The sequence below is a fragment of the Stegostoma tigrinum genome, chromosome 7 (genome assembly GCF_030684315.1).
Source record: "Stegostoma tigrinum isolate sSteTig4 chromosome 7, sSteTig4.hap1, whole genome shotgun sequence".
Classification (NCBI taxonomy): Eukaryota; Metazoa; Chordata; class Chondrichthyes; order Orectolobiformes; family Stegostomatidae; genus Stegostoma; species Stegostoma tigrinum.
Genome location: NC_081360.1, coordinates 20,567,228 through 20,590,883, shown reverse-complemented (window position 1 = coordinate 20,590,883; position 23,656 = coordinate 20,567,228). Strand labels below are relative to the sequence as shown.

The following is a 23,656-nucleotide window of genomic DNA, read 5'->3' as shown; positions in this document are numbered from 1 at the left end:
TAGAGCCATATTTGGAGCTCGACTGTAGAGGTTTGGCAATGTGCCTTCCTTTTCAGCAATACTTTTGAATTAGGGTCGCCATTATAATATGGGCAACGCAGCCAATTAATGCACAGCCAGTTTCCATGAAAAGAGGAGTCCTGTGCAGAGAAAGGGGTGAACTGCAAGAAGAGTGAAGACTTTTTAAAACAGGAATGTGGCTAGTGTGGCATTTTTACAGGTAAGTTGATTGAGTTTTGTGCTTTTATCCAATTGAAATTTAGTTGGGCTGTCTAGATTTTGGGCAGCACAGTGGCTCAGCGGCTAGCACTGCTGCCTCACAGCGCCAGGGACCTGGGTTCGATTCCACTCTTGGGTGACTGTCTGTCTGTGTGGAGTTTGCACGTTCTCCCCGTGTTTGCTTGGGTTTCCTCTGGGTGCTTTGGAAGCCTCCCATCATCCAAAGATGTGCAGACTAGGTGAATTGGTCATGCTAAATTTCCCGTAGTGTTCAGGGATGGGTCTGGGTGGAATGTTCTGAGGTTCAGTGTGGACCTGTTGGGCTGAACTTGGTAGGGATTCTACATAATTATAATTAAAAGAAGATTTTAAAAGAACTGCAGGTCATTGGAGGCTTTAGTGCCAAACAGTTGTAAGTAGGTATTGATCTTTGGGTGGATGGGGGAGGATCTTCACTGGCCAGTGCAAACTGGTGAATGGAAGGCATCTACTAAGAGGTTATGCTTGCAAGAGCACAGTGGGTGAATTGTATATAGAGTGGAGGCTTTAAAATGGTAGGAGTGGGAATTAGGTGTGAGAAGGAAGCAGATGCTAATTAATATGCACCAAGAGACTGCAGTGAAACAAATAGAAAATCTGGAACAAGCTAAGTGAAAAGAACTTTAAATAGACAGTTAATTTCAGTGTAATGGCTAGACAGTGCAGACCTGTTGCCAGCACATTCTGCCCTATGTGGGAAATACAACATGTGTTGTTTATCCCAGACAGTGGGGTGCAGGAAGTGCCTCTATACCAGCACTTAAGAATCTTTGAACTTGTTACACCTCACTAGAGTAGCATGCTGAAAATCAAGTCCCACTATTGCTGCAGTCAGCACACAAAAATGAAAGATTTTAAAAGGATTCTGTAATTTACCTGTCTACAAGACCCAGGTTGACAGAAAAGCATGGACCAAGTTTTGGTAACAAGGATTACTATTTTCAATAAACGATTCTAGCTACAGTGAAACAATTTTCTTTATTCGTTCAGGCAATGTGAATGTCACTGGTTAGGCCAGCATTTATTGTCCATCTCTAACTGTTCACTGAATAAGTAAGCATCAACCACATTGCTGTTGGTCTGGAATCACACATAGGGCAGACCAGGTGAGGGTGGCAGTCACCTTCCCTAAAGGACATTAGTGAACCAGATAGGTTTTCCCAACAATCAGAAATGGTTTCATGTCATCATTAGACTCTTAATTCCAGGTTATAAATTGTCAACATAGAAATTCCACAAGTTAAAACTCTAATCCCCACCATATAAACTTACCAAATGCAGACTCGGGCACAGACGGGGCTTAAAAAAAAGGGTATTAAGAGTGGAGGGAAAGATTGGGAAGGTACTTCAATGGTCCCTGTTCACAGGGTTCACGGAGATGTTCCTTTTGTGGTTTCTCCCCCTCCAGATATTTTTACCTGTTTGCAAGTTGACTGGTTCCCACATTTTCTAGAGATCTTTGACAAATCAGTTGGAAGTCACCACTTACAGCAGCTGGAAAGGCACAAAACATATTATCAGCCTTGGGATGCATTTTTACTGCAGAGCAAAACTAGCTCTTCTTCCAGAGGTCCCAGTGAGTTTTGCCAAAATATTTGCTCCAAGGAAGCCTTTGTCATCAATAAATAGCTACTCCACAGACCAATTAGCTACTCATTGCTGGCTGAATTGTCCTTACAATGTGTGTCAGATTGTTTCTTTTTAATAAGTGCAACATTCTTTCTTCAATCTTCAGTTTTTTTTCAAAGAAACTATTTTCTTAGTCAAAAATACAGGAAAATAAACAGATGATTTTTACAAATTTGAGGAGTCATTGATGTTGTAAGGCATGGGAGTTTCTTGGATGATGCTCTCCAGGTAATGTTCACTTTAAAGCCCACATTTTAGTGGGCTTGGTGAAGCAGGTTAGGAAGATTCTGGGTTGTCACATTTGCAAAGTCAGTTTTGAAAGTGGAAGTCATTGTGTTCCCAGAGGACCATAAGCTTGCTGTTACTAAAGAGACACAACTGGTGAATATAACTTGAGGATCACCATGCTTCAAGTGAGAGGCAAAGCTTTCATGATCACCTCAGCCAACATGTGAACTGAGCTCATGCTGTTGGCATTATTCTACATTGCAGACCAGGCATCCAGCCATCTGAGGTCACAGGTGAGTATCAGCAATTTGGAGTGTAGTCTAAAGCTCATTCTTGGCACAGTAGGGCAAATGACAGCATGGAGTGTGATGGCAGGTGAGGGCACACAGCAGATCTCGGTGCCCATTTGGTGTGGGTAAAGAATATCACAGAGCTGATGGTAGATGCACTACCCAGGTGGGGGAATCAAATTTCATCGTAATTTTCAAAAGGCAATTGGACGTGGACTTTAAAGTTAATTTTGAGTCACCACTACATTAAGATCCTGGGATTACATAGCCACATCCATAGAGTTACAAGCAAGCACAGATTTTGATGTTGGCTGTCTCACAGAAGGTATTTCTCCTGTATTGTTGGGTTTGTTTAGCCCTGTCCAACAAGGAGTACTTGTCTCTGCTTCCACTCCTTTTTCTTTCTCTCTCACTTTGGTTTATTCTTTCTTCCTCAATCTCCCATCCTCTATCCCTGTCATCACTCTTCTTTCTTCTGTTGACTCTGGATCCATTAAAAGGTCCTAACTCAAATGTGAATCTATTCAGCTACCTTCCACAAATACTGAACACGCTCTTTTAAATAATCTAAAGCAGTATGTTTTGCCTTCTGTGTTAATTGTTTCTTTTTGGGAAATGGCCTGATTACATCCAATTATAACCATGGTTGTTAAATGAACTCTGTGCTCTCCACTTACAAATTCAGCTGTACTCCTTGTTTCAGAGGTGAGAAGTACATGGGCATGTGGTTGGATGACATCCGCCATGGGAATGGAGTTGTGGTCACTCAGTTTGGCCTGTACTACGAGGGTACCTTCAGCAGCAATAAAATGGTGGTGAGTCTTTGTTCAGGCTGTTTGGGTAGGTGCAAACTCTTAATGTTCTTAATGAGTAACCTGTTCTTGCTCGAATTGAAATCCACATCAATTTCTGGAATTGGCCAATTGTTTGGACTTTTTCTCACCTTCAATCCCATATCCGGCAGCTTGAAGAATCTCCCACTTGTGAATCGTTAATCTAAGTGCAGACCATACTTGAGGTAGCATTTAAACCAGGTGCACTCAACAGTCTCACATTTGCCACTTTTTATGGGTCGTGACTCCCAGTGGATTTGTGAAACCACCAGTTGTTGTACTGTAGCTCTGTCATTTTGTTGATATATTAACAATCCAGAGGCCTGTAGCCATGAGTTTAAATTCCACAAAGAGAGCTGGAGAATTTAAACAGCATTCAATTTATTTTAAAAAAAAGTAAAAAGAACGATCATAATTACTGGAGAGTGATTTTTTAAAAAAAAACTGCATTTGCTGCGACCAGAATATGCACGCTATTCCCCATGAACATAAGCATTCTCCTAACAGGGCAGACCGGGGTGGGAGGGAAATCTCAGAAACCCAGACCCCTACCTGTTCTCCCCATCACATACTCCATGCCCTGTCATTTCCCCAATCCACACCCTAAAACTGAGCCCTGTTGACTCTCTCTCCCACATGCCCTGTCCTCAGAGTTCCATCTGATTCCCATTTCAGAGTCATGGAGCCATACAGTCATAAGGCCGCACCTATTCTATGCACAGAGGAGACTTTGTGCATGACGCAACTATATTGAGGGTCTGGAACCATGTGTTTTGCCAAGTCAGCTCGCTTTTCACAGTTGCCTCTCAGTTGTGCTGTCAGCAGACACTGCTTAAAAGAAATTTGGTTCATTAAATTCCTTCGGGGTGAAAGTCTTCCATCCTTATAAAGTCTTGATTATGTGTGACTCCAGACCAACACTATTGTGTTTGACACTGAACCATCCAAGCCAGCAATTGAGGTTGTGCAGACATTGGCTTTCTTTGGAAAGTCAGTGACAACCAGTTATTAATTTAACATAGTCACCATGAGTGAGGCTAAGTTTCTCTAAACAGAGTCTTTGGAGCACAGACTGCTTTGTCCCGAGGTTAAATGGAATCGTAGAAGCTTTACAGCACTACATGAGGTCTTTCTGTGTCTATGTTGGCTCTTTGAAAAAACAGTCATGATCAATCCCACATCCTGAATTTTTGTTTATGACCCTCATCTTCCAGTATCTTTTCAATCCTTTTATTTTCCTTAAGGAAATCCCTTCCCACCACTGTTTGGGGTTGAGCATTCCAGGATTCCTCGCTGGTAGAAAATAAAATTATCATCTCCCCCCTGGTAAATTCTAAGATTCACCCTTCAAACTTAGGCACCAATTAAAGCCTTGATGAGGCAGCAATAATTCAGTCAGCATGAGAAAAGTGTGCTGATTGGCTGGCGTATTGCATCTGTTTGGGTTGCTGCCAAGAAAAATAAATGAGACTTCTTGTGTCCCACACTCTTTTCTTTAATTTATTAAAGGTACAATGCCTGCACATGTTCCTATTGTCTGCTGAACACAGGTCTCTGCATATGAATAAATATAGCTTCTGATTGCCTAAATGAGCTACATTGTGAACCTGTCTGAAAACCTTAAAGTGGTTGTCAATGTAATTCTTAGCAAGCTTGCAATTATTCAGCGAGCACTGCCTGATCACAATCACATTTAACGTTAGACATAACATCTGAGTTTGTAAGAACTTGAGTCTGGATAATACTCTGCCTGTTGTGAACAGCCAAAGGGATGTTCTGTTTGATATGATCCACACATCATTGGAATTGTGCTGATGTGCACAAGACAATAAATTTTGACACCATGTCTCTCTCTTTATCCAAGAAATACTAGCTGTTGAATTAGGAGGTGTAAGCTGATTATGTGCAGATCTTACTATAAAAGTGAAAGGGTATAAAAATTGGATTCTGGGGGCCTGTGATGGACAGGACCCCTACCCAACATTTCCTGGCGAGTGATCAAGTGTCTGTTTCATTCCTCTAGGGCTCCGGTATCCTGCTTTCTGAAGATGACACCAGCTTTGAAGGAGAGTTCTCAGATGACTGGATCTTAAATGGAAAGGTAAATTGATGAGAATATAAAAACAGCAGAAATTGCTGGAAAAACCCCTGAAGAAGGTGCACTGGACCTGAAACGTTGACTCTGCTCTCCAACAATTTCTGTTTTTGTTTCAGATTTCCAGCATCCGTAGTTCTTTGCTATTTTATGAGCATGTTGGCCCAGATGTAAACGGCTTGAACAATCTTCCAATAAATCCCTATCAAAGATGGTGCCAGGATTGGCGGATTTTAGCTGTAGGGAGAGGCTGAATAGGCTGGCTCTATTTTCCCTGGAATGTCGGAGGCTGAGGGCTGATCTTATGGAAGTTTATGCAATCATGAGAGGCATGGATAGGGTAAAACAGCCAAAGTCTTTTTTTTCCCAGGTTGGCAGAGTCCAAAACTAGAGGGCATTGGTTTAAGGTGAGAGGGGAAAGATTTAAAAGCGAGCTAAGGGCAACCTTTTCATGCATAGGATGTTGCGTGTATTGAACGAGCTTCCAGAGGAAGTGGTGGAGGCTGGTACAATTACAACATTTAAAAGGCGTCTGGATGGATACATCATTAGGAAGGGTTTAGTGGGATGTGGGCCAAATGATGGCATATAGGACGAGATTAATTTTGGGTATTTGGTCAGCGTGGAGGAGTGGGACCGAAGGGTCTGTTTCCATGCTGTACATCCCTATGACTCTTAATTATTTTCATGGCTAGAAGATTGTTCAAGTGGTAGAAGACACAGAGCAAGGATAATGGACTATGTTTTATATGAATTATTCTTTTGAATTGATATTGCACAGAATAGAACGAAGATAGCAATGTAATATTTAGCCCATTATTTTTACTTTTTGGAGGGATTCATACTGAGGCTTCAGTAATTCACTATATTTATTAATGATTTCATTAACACAATAGGTAGTCATACATCCATGTTTACTGATTACTAAGACGGGGGAACAAGGTAAGGAAAATGGAAGGAAGCATCAACTTACAGAGCCATCAATAGATTAACTTAATGAACAAAATTTGGGAGCAGATTTCAACATAGCTAATCCACCTTCCATCAAAAAAAGCTTGTGTGGAGCTTTTCTAAATGTTGAAAAGTTAGCAACAGTGCAGGTCCAAGGAGATGTTGAAATCCATGTATGTTGATTAGTAAACTGTGGAAGTCAAGCCCAAAGCAAAATCAAAAAGACTGATGTCAGTGTGTGAACTGGATTCCAGGGCAAGGGAACATAACCTTAAAGTCAAAGCAGTAGATATTAACTCTATGAACAATTTATAAGAGAAGATGGATTTACTTTTACTATCCAAGAGTAATAGGGAAATATTGATTGATTTGTTACAATTAGTGAAAAATGTTGTTTACTGTTGCCACTCTTGCACCATATTAAAACACCGAAAATGAGTAAAGAGAAAAAAAGCCTGAAAAATTAAACAATAAAATTCACCTCATAGTCTTATCTCAAAAAAGTTAGGCAGTCTTCCCACTTCTGGCTCAGTCATGGGCCTGGATCCAGTCTCAAGGCAGGTTTGTAGATAATGTTTAGATATTGGCCAGCAGTGTTCTCGTTGAATGATGGAAACTTTTCTTTCCCAGTGCCGATCTAGTACATTGTATGGACCTGCATGGCAGCTTCCTTCTGTTTTCATACTTGGTCTCCAATCTTTGTAATCTGTAAACATGGGCCGATGATTACCTATTTGTTTGGCAGGCTTCAATTTTCAGAGTTTTCAAGTTACATACTCCACTTTAATCGGATCAGTAAATGACACAACCTAGATAAAAGCCACAGGCTCTGAAAGCTGGTTAGCCATTGCCCTACTTTAGATGGAGCGACTGTCTGCTAGGCTGTGTGGAAAGTGGGCAGTAATAAGGACAAGAAAGACTGACATATATAGAATCTTTCACAGCCTCTTGGTCATCTCAAAAGCTTTTTCAGCCAATGCAACACCCGTGAAATGTAATTATTCTGAGGGAAATGTTTATGCTAATTTGTGCACAGCAAGCTCCCACAAACAGCAGTGTGATAATGACCAGATAATCTGTTTTAGTGATATAAATTGAGGGATTCTACAGCCCTGTTTTTGATGTTGCTGTGTCATTGGTGCTTAAATCGTATCTTTTAAACCCCAAGATCTGATGGTATCGGGGATTAGTTGTTGCACATGTGTTTGGAGCTTTTATGTGAGCTCTGAGACACCATAATACTTCTGAGGAAGACTTGAATTTTGAGCATGCTGTGCTTTATATCTGCAAATATTCGAGTCGTTGCAAATAAAAGTGACTTGTCCAGGTCTTTGTATCTGCAGGGAATCCTGACTATGCAAAATGGTGACTACTTTGAAGGAACTTTCAACGGAGAGTGGGGTGCAGGGATTAAAGTTGCTGGGACGTACTTCAAGCCTAATTTATATGAGTCCGACAGGGAGAAATCGCGTGTGCTGTAAGTTGTATTGGTCTTAATCACAGCTGTGTCTTATCCAGCCAACAGCTCTGTCTGTTGACTGTGTATTAATCATATCTCTCTGAGAAATACTCTCAAAATCTCTAATACCTGCATAGTTCTCAATGAATGAGCAGTTCTACAGTAGAAATCTTGTCTTATGGTTAGCAATTGGACTGTACTTCAGAGCAGAACCAGAAGTAGGCCATTCAGCCCGTTAAATGCTTTGTTATTCAACTGGATCATGGCTGGTCTACTTCAAGGTCATTTTGTCTGCACCATCCCCATTTTCCTTCTAATTTTAACATCTCAAAATATGTTGATCACAAGATGCTCTTGATGACAGGGGCTACCACAGGGTCTGCAGTAGATAATTTTGAAGATTCACCACTCTCAGAGAGAAAATGCTTCTCCTCATCTCTGTCCCAAATTCTGAGACTGATTTCCCACATTCTAGAACACACACCCCCTCCCACCAGCTGTTTTGCCGCCCCCCACTAGTCATTGTAAACATTCTACCTGTATCTATATTATCAAGCTATTGTGTGTTCTAATGAGATCACCTTTCATTCTTCTAAACTTAAGAATACAAGCCCAGTATTTTCAGTTTCTCCTTGCAGGACAACCCCACCATCCCAGTGAATCTTTGTTGGGGTCTCTGTGACAAATATATCCTTCCTTGGATAAGGAGTGCACTTAATTGCAGTGTGATGAGGTTTCTGTTGCACTGCACTGTAAACTCAATCTTGTTCATCTTTTCCATGAATTTATCCATATTTTCCCATTCCAAGCAGAATACACAAGCCTTGGTTGACGATAGCGAAGGGTGCATGTGCCTCTTGCTGGTGAAGCGCTCCTCTCATGTAAAGAGGGAGAGTAAAGTGATGTTCAGCAATATGAAGCACTAAGCAGAGCTGGATTCTGCTGTCTGTCATGCTTGATACTGGCAGAGGAAACTCAACATTAGGAATCAATTTGAGTGTCCCTTCTTTGGAAGTGAGACACTGAAGTCATTGTGGCATCACTGCCCGAACAGATGCACAGACTTGACACAAACCATGGTTTAAACCTGGGACTTGCCTCCTCATTTATAAAAGCACGAGCACGTCCATGTAATTATATCCCCCACTGGATGGTAGATGATAAGCTTTTATAGTTTCACAAATATTTGGAGTGTATGAGGAAGAAAGTGTGGTGAGCAGCAAATTCCTCTGTTGAACGCTGCTCCCAGAAATCTCTCAGTTGGTCCCAGTTCTGATCTTGTGAGTGACTGTGCATTTTAATGTGTTTACAGGAAGTTGGGTAAACTGGCTGTGCATCCTGATGAGAAATGGAAGGCTGTGTTCGATGAGTGTTGGAGTCAGCTTGGCTGTGAATCTGCTGGGCAGGGTGATGTCCTCAAGGCTTGGGATAATATTGCAGTTTGTCTCACCACGAGCAGACGGCAGCATAAGGACAGGTGAGCGTCAGTGGTCCAGAGGGGTCAGAAGAATGGTCTCAACCTCTGGATCGAATGGACACTTGTTACAACTTGATTCAAAGCAAGAGCAGGACCACTGACACGCACACACACCACCTGTTCAAGATTATGGTCCATCATGCCTTTGCTGCTGTCCACAGGAACAATTCACTTAATGCCATTTCTCATCACCCTATATCCTGCATGTTGTTCTTTTTTAATAATAATCCAATTCCTACTTGAATCATAAAATCACTACTGTGTGGAAGCTGGCCATTCAGGTTATCAAGTCCACACCAACCTTCTGAAGAACATCCCTCCCAGACCTAAACCCCTTACTCTATCCCTGTAACCCTGCATTTCCCATGGCTAACCTACCTAGCCTGCACATCCCTGGACATTCTGGGCAATCTAGCATGAATCTGCCTACACCCCACACAGGCAGAGCACTCCTGATCCTAGCCACTCACTGCTTGAAAGGCTTTTCTTTGTGTTACCATTGCTTCTCTTGCCTTAAATCTGTACCCTCAGGTTCTTGAACCTTCCCACAATGGGAACAGTTTAACCCTACTTATTTCATCCAAATGCCACTTGATTATAAATATCTTGATCAGTTTTCCCTTTTCCAAGAAAAACAGTTCCCTAATGTTAAGTCCTGTATTAAACAGTAGATTGCTACACTTAGAAACATTTCACATTCGTTGAATTAGATCTGAAGTGCCGTAAGGTGAAGAAGGAAAGCGCAGCAGGTTTGAAGAGCCAAATGTAGATCCAAATCCCCATTTATGTATAAATCCAAGTTTGTTATTTTACTATTTTGTCAGGTGAAGTTTATTTCCACTCTCTTCCACAACCTCTTCACTTTGGAAACCCAAATAGGCTTCTCATTTTCCAATGCTGTCTGTAGAGAATCTGCCATCCCCAGCCACCTCTTCCTTCATTCAAAAAGCTCATGATTTTGTCCATACCCGGCTCGGTCATTTTATCTGATGTAACTTTCCAGATCAGAAAGGTTCCCTTCTGATTGATCTCTGAATATTCAAATTAACATTTTATGACCACATTGAAAATGGTGTGGAACAGGAAGCAGATGATGATCAACAGGTGAGGAAGGGGGGGATGAATTTGGCCAGGAAAGTATGGCACACTGTCATTTTCTCCTGGTTAAGATGCAAGACAGCATTATCTGATTAGTAGTAATATATTCTGTATGTGCTTCTGTTTTGTCTCCTTTTCTCTCTCTCTCTCTTTCTCTCTCTCTCGCATATTCTTTCCTTCTCTTTTGTTTCTTTTTGTCTCTTTTCTCTTTTGCACTTTCTCACTTTTTTCTTCCCCTCCATTCCTATGTCTCATTTGCGTTCCAACACCAAGTGTTTTCTTTCTTGCTCACATTTCATACATTTTCACCGTGAATGTATCTCAAAAGTATTTCATGGATTGTTAAGTGCTTTGACACAGTTCAAACTCATGGCGCTGCTATGTAAATGCAAGTCCATTCATCCGAGCTTCATAGCTCTGGTCCTAAATGAGAACCCAAAGATCATGAGTTCAAATCCTTCGACTGTAGAATTTAGCAAATCTGTTAACAGATGAGTTGGCAGCAAGGAAAATTAGTCACATAAACTGCTGGATTGTTATAAAGCCCCATTAATTCACTAATCTCCTTTGTGAAATGGAACCTACCCACTCCTTGCTGCTCCAGCCTACATGTGATTACATTTCCAGTTAAGAAATGCTTTGATTTTTAAAGTTCTCACCTTTTTTATATTGGAATCCCACCAATCCCTACCTCTGTAATCTCCTCCAGCCCCACAACCCCCCAAAATATCACCCATCCTGTAATTCTAGCCTCTTGAGCATTATTGTTTTTAATTGCCCTACCAGTGATGGCCATATCTTCAGTTGCACAAGCGCTAAGCACTGTCTTTTCTGCCCTCAATCTCCAACTATATCCTATTTTTTTCTTCGCCCTTGAGACACTCCTCAAAACTTACTATTGTAATTTGATCGATCCTTTGGCCATCCACCCAAATAGCTCGACTGCAGCCCAGCATCACATATTGCATTGTAACCCTCCTGTAAAGTGCTTTGGAATGACTTATTACATTGAAGGCACTATAACGAATACAAGTAATTGTTGTTGGTCATCATCCTTCTCATGCGATTGGTTCTTGATAGCACAGACCTGCCAGAGATTGGTATGAAATGCATTTTGCCAAGGTCAAACAGGTTTTTTTTTCAACCTCCTGTGTTTGTTCTCAACATCTGATCCACCAGTGGAGAGCTTTTCAACCCAGTTTCTTTTATTTTGACTCAGCCCTGATTTCAGGAGTCGATCTCACACTCAAACTTTGGAGAGTTTGGAAGTTATCCCTCAGATTGTTGGCCCCATCACCTTGGATAAATACGAGACCATCCGGAAATATTTAATAAAGGTATTTGAGTCGCTGATCATCCATCTTGACGTTGTGTGGTTCTAGGGCATGTAATCTAAGTAGCTGAGTGGGAAACTGACACATCTCTCCACTATCCCTTTTAATCTACTGGAGAGCTCGGTATATTATTGTTTGATGTCCTATGTATGTCTTAGAAACTAGAAGCTAACTCCTGCCCTTAATTTAAGTAATCACTCGTGATGCAGAGAGAGATGCTGTTGAAGCATGTACAAACCAGACAAGAAAAGGTGCAGATTAGTTGTCAAGTGAACCCTGATTGAAGCATTCATATAGAGCACGCAGTAGGGAATAACTATCCTCCGTGAAGTTGTTTAATTCAAAGTAGGCACAGTGCCTAGACATGCTTCTTTTACATGCAAAGGATAAGTTCCTGTGTATGATTTTATAGACCTTCAAATAAGTGAGGGGAGCCACACTGGAATCCCTATCAATTATTTTAAATTTGTTGTTAATATTCTTCCTCGCCTGCTTGGGACTATTCAGAAAATGTTGTCCATCTGTGGAATCCCATTTAAAATTAAATTTTTATATGGTGTTTGCAAAATTCTTCGTACCATTGATATGTCCTCTGTAAGGCAAAGGATAATGTCCAGCAACTGCATCATTGTTTAAATGTTAGAAAACAAAATATAGTTTGCTTGTGACTGACCTTTGGCTCTGTTTGGCCACCTTGGATAGGCATGTGACACCCCTCTACATCCACTGGGGAAACTGCTAGAGACTCTAGTGGCCGTGTATAGGATGACCTATGTGGGAGTGGGTGCAAATCGACGATTACTGCAGCAAGCAGTCAGTGAAATCAAATCCTACCTAACTCGCATCTTCCAGCTGGTCAGGTAATAACAACAATTTTTAACAGTTCCATTGGCCTTTTGGGAGCTGAGAACCAGGACAGGTTTCAGCAGTTAGTTCACTCTTTGCTGAAGTGGTGGATGAGTGTCACTTGAAGCCACTAAACTTGATTTGGCCCTGCGTTTTCTTTCAGATTTCTCTTTCCATTCCTCCCAGATGGTGACGATCTGACATCAGGAACACACGATGACAAAGAGGTTGACAGCGAGGAAGGGACTTTGTCTAGCCAAGGGTAAAAAGATTGCTACTTGTTCAACTGGTCGTTAGTGGGATTGGGCTGTGCCTGTTTTAGCCTTGGATGAAATGCTCGGACCCAGTACATCATGATGTTGGAAATCAATTATCCTAGAAACCAATACATAGATGCCTAACCACTGGGAAAGTACCACATGGATACAATGTGCGCCGTGGTTCTCCGAATGACCCTGAGATTTGTTCTTTGCTATCTGAATGGCCTTGCCTCCTTTTTTGCCAGTGCTGTGTTGGAGTGGCACACTCTACCTGGACAAAGACCTGGCGTCTTCCTGTTCCACAGATAGCAGCTGTCCTGCTTGCTGGTTTGCGTCCCTGGCACAGGGCTAAGTGGAAGTTTAATCCTTTTATCTTCAAGAAGAGACGGAAGGAGCACCGCTGAAGCATTTCACATCCCCTGTCAGTTTACCCTTCGCCTCTCAGTTCCAAGGCAGTGTCAGTAGCATGGCTGTCATCCTCTTGTTGGATTGGACTTATGCTGTCGATCCCTCTCTATTCCCACTATCATCACCTCTGTATGTTGGCTGGAGTGTTCTTTTCATTGAAAGATGGGTCGGATTGGTTTGCAGATGCTGTGTGTATGAAGGTTAACCTCGTTCTTTATTCCAGCAGGGTCCCACTGGTTACGAGCTGTGGCCTGCTCCTTCCAGTCCTGTTACCCCGGCTCTATCCACCTCTCTTCACACTTTACGCTCTAGACAATGAGAGGGAGGAAGATGTTTACTGGGAGTGTGTGCTCCGACTCAACAAGCAACCAGATCTATCCCTACTTGGCTTCCTGGGAGTACAGCAGTTGAGTATTGCTTTAAAGGAACTCTGAGCTGCTGTTAAAGATGACAAAGGTGTTTAGCACATTAGAAATGCATGGCTGATAATGACCAACCATTAACTATCAGTATGCCAAACCTGAACCTTCTGTAAATTGCTGAATGGCAGTGCCAAAAGTTAGTCTCTGGTGCATGACCCCCATCTCCTCCTTATTATTTTGAAACTGGCCTTGGCAAATGGTTACTCCTACTGTGCCCAAAGTCACAGCATCAGGGATTCCAAATTCCTTTTGCCAAGATCAGCATGTGACCGGCAAGATTGCAAACAAGCCCATAATAGGTTCGAGAAATCAGGTTGGAGTTGATGCCAAAACTCTGCAATTCTGAGCACATTTGACAGGGACAGCAGATGGGGGCTACACTATGTATCAAACCCAAGCCTCAAGTCATGGATTACTGGACAGAAGTGCTCCAGTATACTTCAGAGACTTGGACAACCCCAGGGACCTAAAGGCTCTGGAGGAATATCATTGGTAATGCTTTCTCGAGGTCCTTCAAATCCAGCGGCGAGAAGAGCAGTCCGACAGCGTTGTTCTCTCCCGAGTCAGTGTGGAGGTGCTGGTCACTCCAAACCAGCTTCTCTTTGTTCACATGCCAGACATCAGCTCCCTGGAACAGCTACTCTACTGGGAATTTAGTCATAATAGGCGACTCTAATGAGGACCGTGGAAATGCTTTAGCAGTGCCCTCAAAGTATCCCCACCAATTCCTGGGAGTCCCTGGCTGGTTAAGAGACGTTCAAGAAAGCATTGAATGTACGAAAAGATGTTTTGATAATGTGCACGGATGGAGTTGAGGCATTAGAGGGACCGTGCAAACCTCCAAAAACCTCTTGTACCTGACCCTCCAAACAATATCTGCCTGTCCTGTGTGTGGCAGTATCTGCAGATCGAGCATTGGACTATCAGCTATCTCAAAAGGCACCACATTGGAGTGGAACAAAATCATCCTTATTCTAATGATCTAACAAACTGTGTTGTTGTGCTGGAGTGTACAGTTCTGTATTATAGAAGGAACCTCGCTCTGTATTTATCTAACTCTGTCCTTCTGAGGATTTACACCATTGTACTTCTGAAAGTTAAAGGGTGCGGTGTCCAACTTATCACTGGCTCCAGTGTGCAAATAGTACTGTTCTCCTGTCTATGGCCATGTGGTCTACAACAGTTTACCTCATATTGGTGATGCTTTACCACATCTAGTTAGTTTTAACCAGTTTCCTTTTTTTTTTAATTTTCAGGAAGTTTTGGCCTGTCATTGTCTCTATACTTGGAGAGAAGATGGAGGTATGGAAGCGACATTTCCTCCTATTACCGCCCTCAATTCTCCCCTCAACTTTTATTAGTCTTCCCCCTTTCCCGTTCTCTTTCTTCCTCCTCTTATTGGTTTCCTTTACCCTCCCGAGAGCAGCAAATAATATCGAGGTTTGCAGTAGTGTACCAAAGTGAGCTTCACAGAAATGCAGGCATGAGTGACATTGTCCAACTGCCATTCTCTATCCCTCATCCTTGGTTATGGAGGCCTCCTGTAGCTCTTCAAATAACTATACTGACATGGGCAAGCTGAATTCCAAGAATCAAAGTTTGAGACCCTTTTATTGATCTATTTCACAAAGTGATTCCTCCAGGCTCAAATAGCTTGCCTGCCTATAGGTGTCCTCAACTGAAATATGATGGTAGACATCAACGACCTGTTCCTGTTTAAAACTTAGAAGTAACATGGGTGGAGTTCTGGAGGGATGCGTTTCAGTAGAAATGATATAGAGGTTAGATTTACTGGACATGACCTGGACAGTAACGTTTCAGTTATGAGGAGAGATTGGACGGACTGGGGTTGTTGCCTTTGGAGCAGGAGAAATTGACAGGGGACGTGACTGAGATGAAGAATTATAAGGGGTGTAGACAGGGTAGACAAGAAGAAATAAATTTAAGTTAAAAGGTCAAAGGTTTAGAGGGGATGTAAGGAAAAATATTTTAATTCAGAGGCAGTTGGAATCAGGATCTTATTACCTGTTAGGTGGAGTCAAAAACACTCACAAAATTTAAGTATTTCAACGTATACAAGGCAAACAAGACTATGGGCCAAGTGCTGGAAAATGAGATTAGAATAGTTAGGTGGCTGTTTTTGACAGGTGTGGATGTGATGGGTTGAAGGGCCTTTTTCTGTGCTGTAGATCTCAATCATTGTACAAGTAGAGATTCTGCCTGCAAATGCCTCTCAGTCCAATGTAGATGGACCCCTTTCTCATGTTGTTCTTTTGATTCCAGTCTGTATGCTGTTAGTTGTGGTCTGAAATTAGATTCTATGTTTGGAGACAACAGTCATGTCTTCAGCCAGACTCCACAGGTAACTTGCTCACTGTCTGATGTTCAGTCACAGCTTATTGTAAAGAGGAAGGTGAATTCACATTGGGAATAAAACTTTAATTTCATGCCAGAACTCTGAACCTACAGAGTTTGAGATAGTAGGAACTGCAGAGTTTAATCTTTTATTGAATGTTGGTCAGAGGGAGATTGAACTCTTCACTTGTTAATATGGATCTTCAATAACAGGGCCCACTGTGAAAGATTGCATGGCAGACCTGAATAACATACAGTTTAATGATGTTTTCTCACAGGCTCAGCCTTTGAAAAGAAAGTAAAATTGTCACTTTCCCAGCTCTGACATCTTGCCCTTCGTCTGTCTCCCATCCATTTGCTTCCCAGCTGTGAATTTGCTTCTAATACTGATACATGCCCAAAGCTTGTGCCCACCATGCCGTACACCCAGCCATGACTCGTCCATGTCCAATCTTCAGCAAAAGTTATTCGACCAGAGGACTGACTTGTAGCATGAGGCGCGGGAAGATGTTCTGAACTGACACAGTAATCGAGCTGAGAGAGGATGTTAGCTATGATGAGCAGCTTCATCAGTCTTTCCTCTCTGTAACCGCATGCTATTCCCTGGAATTTATGCGGCTGGCACGGTATCTCCCTTCTTCCTTTTAATGATGTATAGTTCATCCTTCCCAGGTACAATCCATCACGAAGGATGTTTGCTACGCTTCTGCTATCGAAAGTTTACAGCAGATCAGGTAAATCAAGGGCACACTTGGCTGCTCCAATATTCCAAGGGTTTGTGTGATGATTTCAAAATGTTGTATAAAGAGGAACAAGACTGATGGGCTTCAGTAGATTAAATGCAGTTTACTGTGTCAAACTATTCAAGTTAGTTGACACAGCGAGACATTATCACCGCACTGGATGAGAATGATCTGTGTTAAGCAGCACTGGGAGTTTAAGTAATGTGTAACCATAAGCTCTTATCAGTATCCGCTGCCTGAATCTGAAAGTTAGCCCATCTCACCTATCCTATAAAGTCAGCAAATCGAGTGTTTATTTTTTAATGAGATGGGGAGAAGCACGACTCAGAGTCAAGGCTGAAACTTTCCGTTCCACATATGTGCATGAAGTCACCACTGCGACTCCCTCTATACACTTCCACACGCAGTCAGGAGAATAACTCGAAATGACTCACCAATCATGAAGAGGGTTGAACATTATATATATATATCCTGAGAGAGAGAGAGATCTTTGCCTTTTTTACTTTTGTGCAAAAACCTATATTATCTTAAAACCACATTGATATCATCATGTGAGCACTCTTGGTAACAGACCACAAGTTTCATGTTTGCAATTTGGCCACCATTGTTGTCAATCAGCTAGGTTTCACTCTTTACTATGGCTGATCTTGTCTTATCAGCTGGGATCATGACATTATGTCCTCCAAGCAATAGCCTGGGTCTTTTGGTTACTAACGCTGTGATGCTATCACTACAGTACCATCATAAAACAATTAAACAGCAAAGGTTGAGGCTTTGGAGAAAGACTGGAGTTGTATTAGAATGGAACCAGGTTTGAAAAACTTCAGTGACATGGAGAGATTGGAGAAGCAGGATTGCTGTACTTGGAGCTTTAAATAGGGGTTTTAGTAGATATCTTCAAACATATGAAAACATAGAGAAATTGTTTTCACTGACAGGAAGGTCAGTAGCCAAAGGATGACAATTTGAAATTTTTGTCAAATTTGAGGAGTAAGTGGGGGTGGGTTGGGGGTTGGGAGGGGTGGTGGTGTTTGGGGAGGTGTTAAGTGTGGAATTTCAAATGTTTCTTTTAGGCAGTGGGTTGATGTGAGCTAGAATGGGCCAAAAGGCTTCCTCTAGCTCTGTATTTGGGGTATATGTACCAGTGTGGCCTCCTTCTGGACTGGTTTCCATTGTAAAATGTTATGGAACATGATGGAGTTACATTCCCCAGAATCACCTGGTTATGAAAACTGCCATTTCTTCCAACAGCACCACCTTCACACCAGCTGACAAGCTGAATGTTATCCAGCAGACCTTTGAGGAGATCACACAGGAGGTCCTGACTATGGTGCAAGGAGACTTTCTTTGGTCAATGGACGACCTCTTCCCTGTCTTCCTGTATGTGGTGCTTCGAGCAAGGTGAGAGTGCTTTCCAACACACTAAGTAGCCCCCGTTTCTGTGCAAACCACACTTACACCCACATTGTTGCCTCTCAGAAATCTGTTTTGTCTGCGATTACTTGTATTCTTGAAAACCAAGCCTTCTTGCAAAATATCAAATGATTGATAGCACAACTCAGTACTGTCCCATACTGATTACGGTACTGGAGCCTCTGTGATGTCTCTCTTCATGTAAAGCACTGCAATGGAATTCTGAGCTAGGGTAGATCCCTACAGTGTGGAAACAGGCCCTTCGGCCCAACAAGTCCACGCCGCCCTTTGGAGCTTCCCACCCAGACCCATCCCCCTATAACTCTCACACCCCTGAACACTATGGGCAATTTAGCATGGCCAGTCCACCTAGCCTGCACATCTTTGGACTGTGGGAGGAAACCGGAGGACCCAGAGGAAACCCACGCAGACACGGGGAGAACATGCAAACTCCGCACAGACAGTCGCCCGAGGCTGGAATCGAACCCGGGTCCCTGGCGCTGTAAGGCTGCAGTGCGAACCACTGAGCCACCGTGCCGCCCACAAAAAGCTGGGTTTGTTCAGTTGTTTTTACCTACTTGCACTAGAATCCCTCAGAAGTGGTTGGTTTGTATTTGCCCCTGCCCTAATCTCCACCCAATAAATAGTTAGGCTTTATTCACTAATTGCACTTGGTCTAGGAGGAGTGTAGGGATGCTTCGGGAAGTGGAGATTGTACTCATTTCCTCTCCTCCTCTATGTAAATATGGCAGCACCATTCTTCTGGAAACTCTCCTATCCCTGCCCAACTGCTCAAACCTTGTGTGCCCTGGGTGTAAATGTGGGCAGGACAGTGGGACATCACCACATTGGAAGGTCCTGTTCATGAACCTCTAACATGACCCACATCTATCCAGCAGGCATCTTCCCAGTTCCTCAAACTTTTCCTTACCAGATACAGCCACTCAGCAGTGATTATCTGCAGAAAACCTGACTGTACTCTTTAACTATGAGGAAAAGAGAGACTTGCATTTTGTTGCACCTTTGGCAATCTGAGGATATCTCAAAGCACTTAAACACCATTAAAATACTTCTGAAATGAAATCGCTGTTGTTATGTGATAAATACAGAAGCCAATTTGTCCCTGATAAGTTCACACAAATATCATTATGATAGTGATCAGGTAATCTGTTTTTTTTAATGTTGTGTTAAGGATAGACATTGGCCAGGACACCAAGAAAACACCTCTCCTCCTCTTTGAGTAATAGCACAGGATCCCTTTTACATCCAGCTGAAAAGGCAACACGGGGGTCTTGGTTACCTGTAGGATGGCATCTTCAACAGTGCGGCACAGCACAGCACACCCCCAGTATGACATAGTAGCCTCTGCCAGGATTGTGTGTTTGAATCTCTTGAGTGGGACTTGACTTCCATAACTACCTCACTTGGGGATTGAGGTGCTGGCTACTGAATTAAGACTGAAACTTTGACTCTGACGTTCTGAGGAAAGGTCACCAGCCCTGAAACGTTAACTTTGATTGTTTTCCTCACAGATGCTGCCAGACCCGCTGTGCTTTTCCAGCAAGTTCTGTGTTTTGTTCCTGAAACTTCGGCTGTTCTCCATGCACGTGCACATGCCCTCACGTGCATGCCCTCAGGACAATTCCATACACACAGTCAGAGGACTAACTCCAAATGACTCACCAGTCATGATATATCCTTCTGAAACCTTTTGTTGCCTAGTTCAACTTGGGTATTGAAACCTTCCCTTCTGGTCAAACATCATTCCTGAATCATTTTGGGAAAGGCTGAAAATTGCTTTCTAATGTAAAGTTGCATACTTTTACCGTAGGATCAGGAATTTGGGCTCAGAGGTTCATCTGATTGAAGATCTGATGGATCCTTCAGTACAGCATGGAGAACAGGGGATCATGTTCACCACTCTGAAGGTCAGTATGAGACAAATACAGAGAGGTGAGGGCAGAAAAAAGGGACTCCCTCTGGGAGAGGAAAGGAGGGAGGGGAGAGATGAAGGGAGGGAGTGAGGCAAAGGGGGAGTGGGTTGCTGGGATCCAGGAAGGAGGAATGGGTCACTGTGTGGGAGGGAGGCAGGGAAGAAGGGAATAGGTCGCTGGGAAGGAAGACAGAAACAGGTTGCTGAGGCTGTGCTCCCCAAGTTGATGCACTATTACAAAGCAGTATTAAGACACAACCCACACAAGCTCTGTGCAAATCATTGGAACAAGGGACGGGGTGATATTTGCAGTGATACGCAATGTTTTCCTCTAGCAATTTAATATTGTTTTTGTATTGATCTGCAGGCCTGCTATTATCAAATTCAACATGAGAAGCTAACATAGGACAACAGATCTCTCCTCTCCATTCTGTTCCTCTGACTCAAAAGGACTGTGCAACATTTGGACAGCTGGCCTGTGGGTGCAGACTAGGCACATTCGAACACTCAGTTACAGACAAGCTCATTTTCATCTTGAGTGTGATCTGTCTCTCCCACTCATTCTCCAGCTCTCACATTGAGTCGTGTTCTCACTCTTCTACTTATTTTTCTCACCATCCTTGCCTGGCTTGCACACTCATTTGTTCATCTTCCTTGCACACTTATTTGTTCAGCCTCCTCACTGGCTCTCAACTTCTCACACACCTGAATAATCAGGCATGGGTGTAGACTTCCAATGTGATGGAATTTGATCTGAAGAGTTTTAAATTTGAACAGTTGAGGTTAACTTTACAGCTTATTTTACATGAAGTTTATTTATTATGGTGTTTCATTGGACGAAAAAATAAAGTCTAGGATAAGTCATACTCCAATGCACCAGAATGAAGAACTGAAATGACTGACAATGTATTTGTGTTTCTGCAGAGTAGAGTTATTGGAAAGTGAGTACAGAGAATCGTTCCAGTATTTGGCGGCATAATTCTGTCTACCATTGCACTGAGTATTAGGGACATGTGGACTGCCATTGGTCAGTCTCCTGGATCCCTCTCCTTTCACCTGTTGAGTAGAGACAGAGTGGGGAAACATTATGTCTGCACACTTTAGGATCACTGGAAAGATCACAATGTAATGGCAAGTCATTATGAAACGTTAATGAGACCACAATTGAAGAAGTGTGTACAGTTTCTGAGCTCCACACTATAGCAAGGATGTTGAGATATTGGTTAAATTAGCTTCTTTGGAAGCTGTATTGTTTGGTAAAATGCCAAAACTTGAAAAATCAGTTGTTTTCATTTGAACAGAGAGCATGGGAGATGGTAGACAAGACTATTTCCAATGATTGGTCTGATGTGGAATGATTTGGGCAGTGGGGGTGCAGTGACACAGAGAAATCACGATAAGTACATAGTTAAGCATCATAAAAGCAGAGAGAAGAAATCATGAGAAATTTCAGAAAAGGAACCAGAAGTTTTACACAGGGGCTCTGAGGCTGCAAAATTCACGAACTAAATCAACAGACAGCCATGTAATTTCCATTAGTTTTTACAAATTCCAGTTTTTTTTATTTGTTTCATGACTGGTTGATTGAGTTGGAACTTCCTTCTGCCCATGGTTTCTGATTTCCGTTATTCCTCCCCTTCATTGCTTTGAGCACAAGTAGGGAAACGTGGGTTCTAATTGTACAAGAGATTTGAAAACGAGAACAGGATAATTTTGCTGCTAAATCCTGTCCGCTTGGATTCACCTGAAACCCCCTGTTTTACTCTCTAAATCCATCTCTGCCTCTGTTTGGGGTTTCATTGTTCAAAGGGCCTTTTGATTAATTCTGGACATCACTATGTTTCATTATGTTGAAGTGGCAGAACTCCTGATTTATTCCTGCTTTCTTTTCTTTAGCCTTTTAGCCATCAAATGTGTGTCTTCGTAAGATTATCTGTACAAATCTACTTCATAATTCTGAAACACCCCCCTCCATGTGCTCTAAAATTCTAGTCTTGCCTCATTTTCAGACCTCCCCTCCATGTCCATCCCTCTCCTTCCTGTGACTGTCTGAATTCCATACACATTACTCCAAATGGGATTGACCAGTATCTAATCCATCCACAACATTTGACATGTAAAATGTGGAACTGCAGATTGAAAACAAAATGTACGGTACTGGAAATCTGGTGCTGCGCTCTCTCTTTCTAGTGCTCGCTGAGGTGCATGGGGATGGCGTTGCCCCTCTCAAGGTCACAGCTCTCCTCAAGGCACCCCTGCACTGCAAATCCCTGTGCGCTTAAGAAAACCTCCATTGTGTGATTGTCCAGTAGTCATGTGATTTCACCCTCTGCCAGGGGAACAGGGTACTAGCTGTGTGTTGATACAGAGAGTGCCATGAGAAAGCTCAATTGCCTCTGGCAACAGGCTGCCCAAGGTGTCTCAATATAAACTAGCTCCCCATTGCGAGCAGGTTGTGTTCTCTTGTGATCTGCACACACAGTGAGTGGTGATAGGGAATACTAAATGATTCTTCCTTTTCTTTTTAAGTGCCCTGTCAGTGAGAGACATGGCATATAGAACCTTTACTTAAACATAAGTGCAAGAAGCAGTGTGGATGACTTATGGCTGACATAAGCCCCCTGTTTAAACTCACTGCACAAATTGCTTCCCACCAGCTCTCTGCATTTCCGACAGCCAGTCATTGCTTGAGATCTGGAGGATACTTTTAAATTATTAAATCTGTAAAATTTTGCTCCTCTCCAGTTCTGCTTCCCAAGTTGTATCTTCTATAATCCTGTTATCCCCTTGATGAATGGGCCAGAGCATTGAAGAATCATTGTTGTAACTGTTTTCACTGGCTGTGGTTCAGTGGGTAGTTTATTTCTCTCGGAGTCTGAAGATTGAGAGTCAAGCCCCACACCAGAGCCCACAAAACAGGTTGACACTCTAGTGTGGTTCTGAAGGAGTGTTGCACTCCTGGAGGTGCCATCCTTCAGTTGAGATGTAATGAGATAGTCCCAAAGACCGAGTCAAGTAATTAAAAGAAAGTCCATAATGGTTTGTTCAGGAAAAGCAGGTAATTCTGAAGCACATGAAGAATCCCAGTCACGAACCCTGCCTTCGATACTGCTGCAGTGAAAGTGGCTTTACAGACTCAGTCCTGTAAAATATTGTCGCAATTGTATTGCAGTATCCTATTTATTAATAAAAGGTTTAATATTTTGTAGTCTTGTGAAGACATTGAAGAGATTGAATATAAATCTAAAATGTGTACAGAGAATTGTTTTAAAACTGACATTGTATATTGTGCTTCACAGTACATTGGATTATTGTGATCCACAATGGCTGCAATAAAGTGGAACTCGCGCCTCCTCAGGCACCTTTATTGTTTTGTTCCTGCAATTCATTTCTGTCTCCTTCACACACAGTTGACATGACATAGTCATTATGTAAAGGTTATGTGTATTTTGATAATTGTGAGCAGTTTTCACCTTAGCAGATTAACATTCCTTTTTTTAAAAAAAAATTGTATTTTCAACAATTATGAAAATTCCTTTAACAGTTCACTTTCTCCTCTTCATTTTTGCATGGAAATATTCCCCCTTCCCTCAGCTAATGCATACTGGAACTCGCCTTCCTCCA

The 23,656-nt window shown here is 42.4% G+C and overlaps 1 protein-coding gene across 5 annotated transcripts in view; it reads left to right on the top strand.

Moving 5' to 3' along the window:
* The window catches only part of als2b (alsin Rho guanine nucleotide exchange factor ALS2 b), a 111,590-nt gene extending 88,205 nt beyond the window's left edge, over positions 1–23,385 (top strand). For 4 of the 5 annotated variants that reach the window (XM_048534031.2, XM_048534029.2, XM_048534030.2 and 1 more), the window contains 13 exons: positions 3,109–3,220; positions 5,262–5,339; positions 7,628–7,761; positions 9,056–9,220; positions 11,538–11,655; positions 12,355–12,512; positions 12,662–12,760; positions 13,390–13,572; positions 14,845–14,890; positions 16,616–16,677; positions 17,938–18,087; positions 19,931–20,027; positions 20,400–23,385. In XM_048534031.2, the coding sequence (XP_048389988.1) occupies positions 3,109–3,220; positions 5,262–5,339; positions 7,628–7,761; positions 9,056–9,220; positions 11,538–11,655; positions 12,355–12,512; positions 12,662–12,760; positions 13,390–13,572; positions 14,845–14,890; positions 16,616–16,677; positions 17,938–18,087; positions 19,931–20,027; positions 20,400–20,438 (1,441 nt within the window). In that variant the 3' untranslated portion in view covers positions 20,439–23,385. The remainder of the gene's footprint in view (positions 1–3,108; positions 3,221–5,261; positions 5,340–7,627; positions 7,762–9,055; positions 9,221–11,537; positions 11,656–12,354; positions 12,513–12,661; positions 12,761–13,389; positions 13,573–14,844; positions 14,891–16,615; positions 16,678–17,937; positions 18,088–19,930; positions 20,028–20,399) is intronic. The other variant, XM_048534028.2, reaches the window with a different exon arrangement.
* The last annotated feature ends 271 nt before the right edge of the window (positions 23,386–23,656 follow it).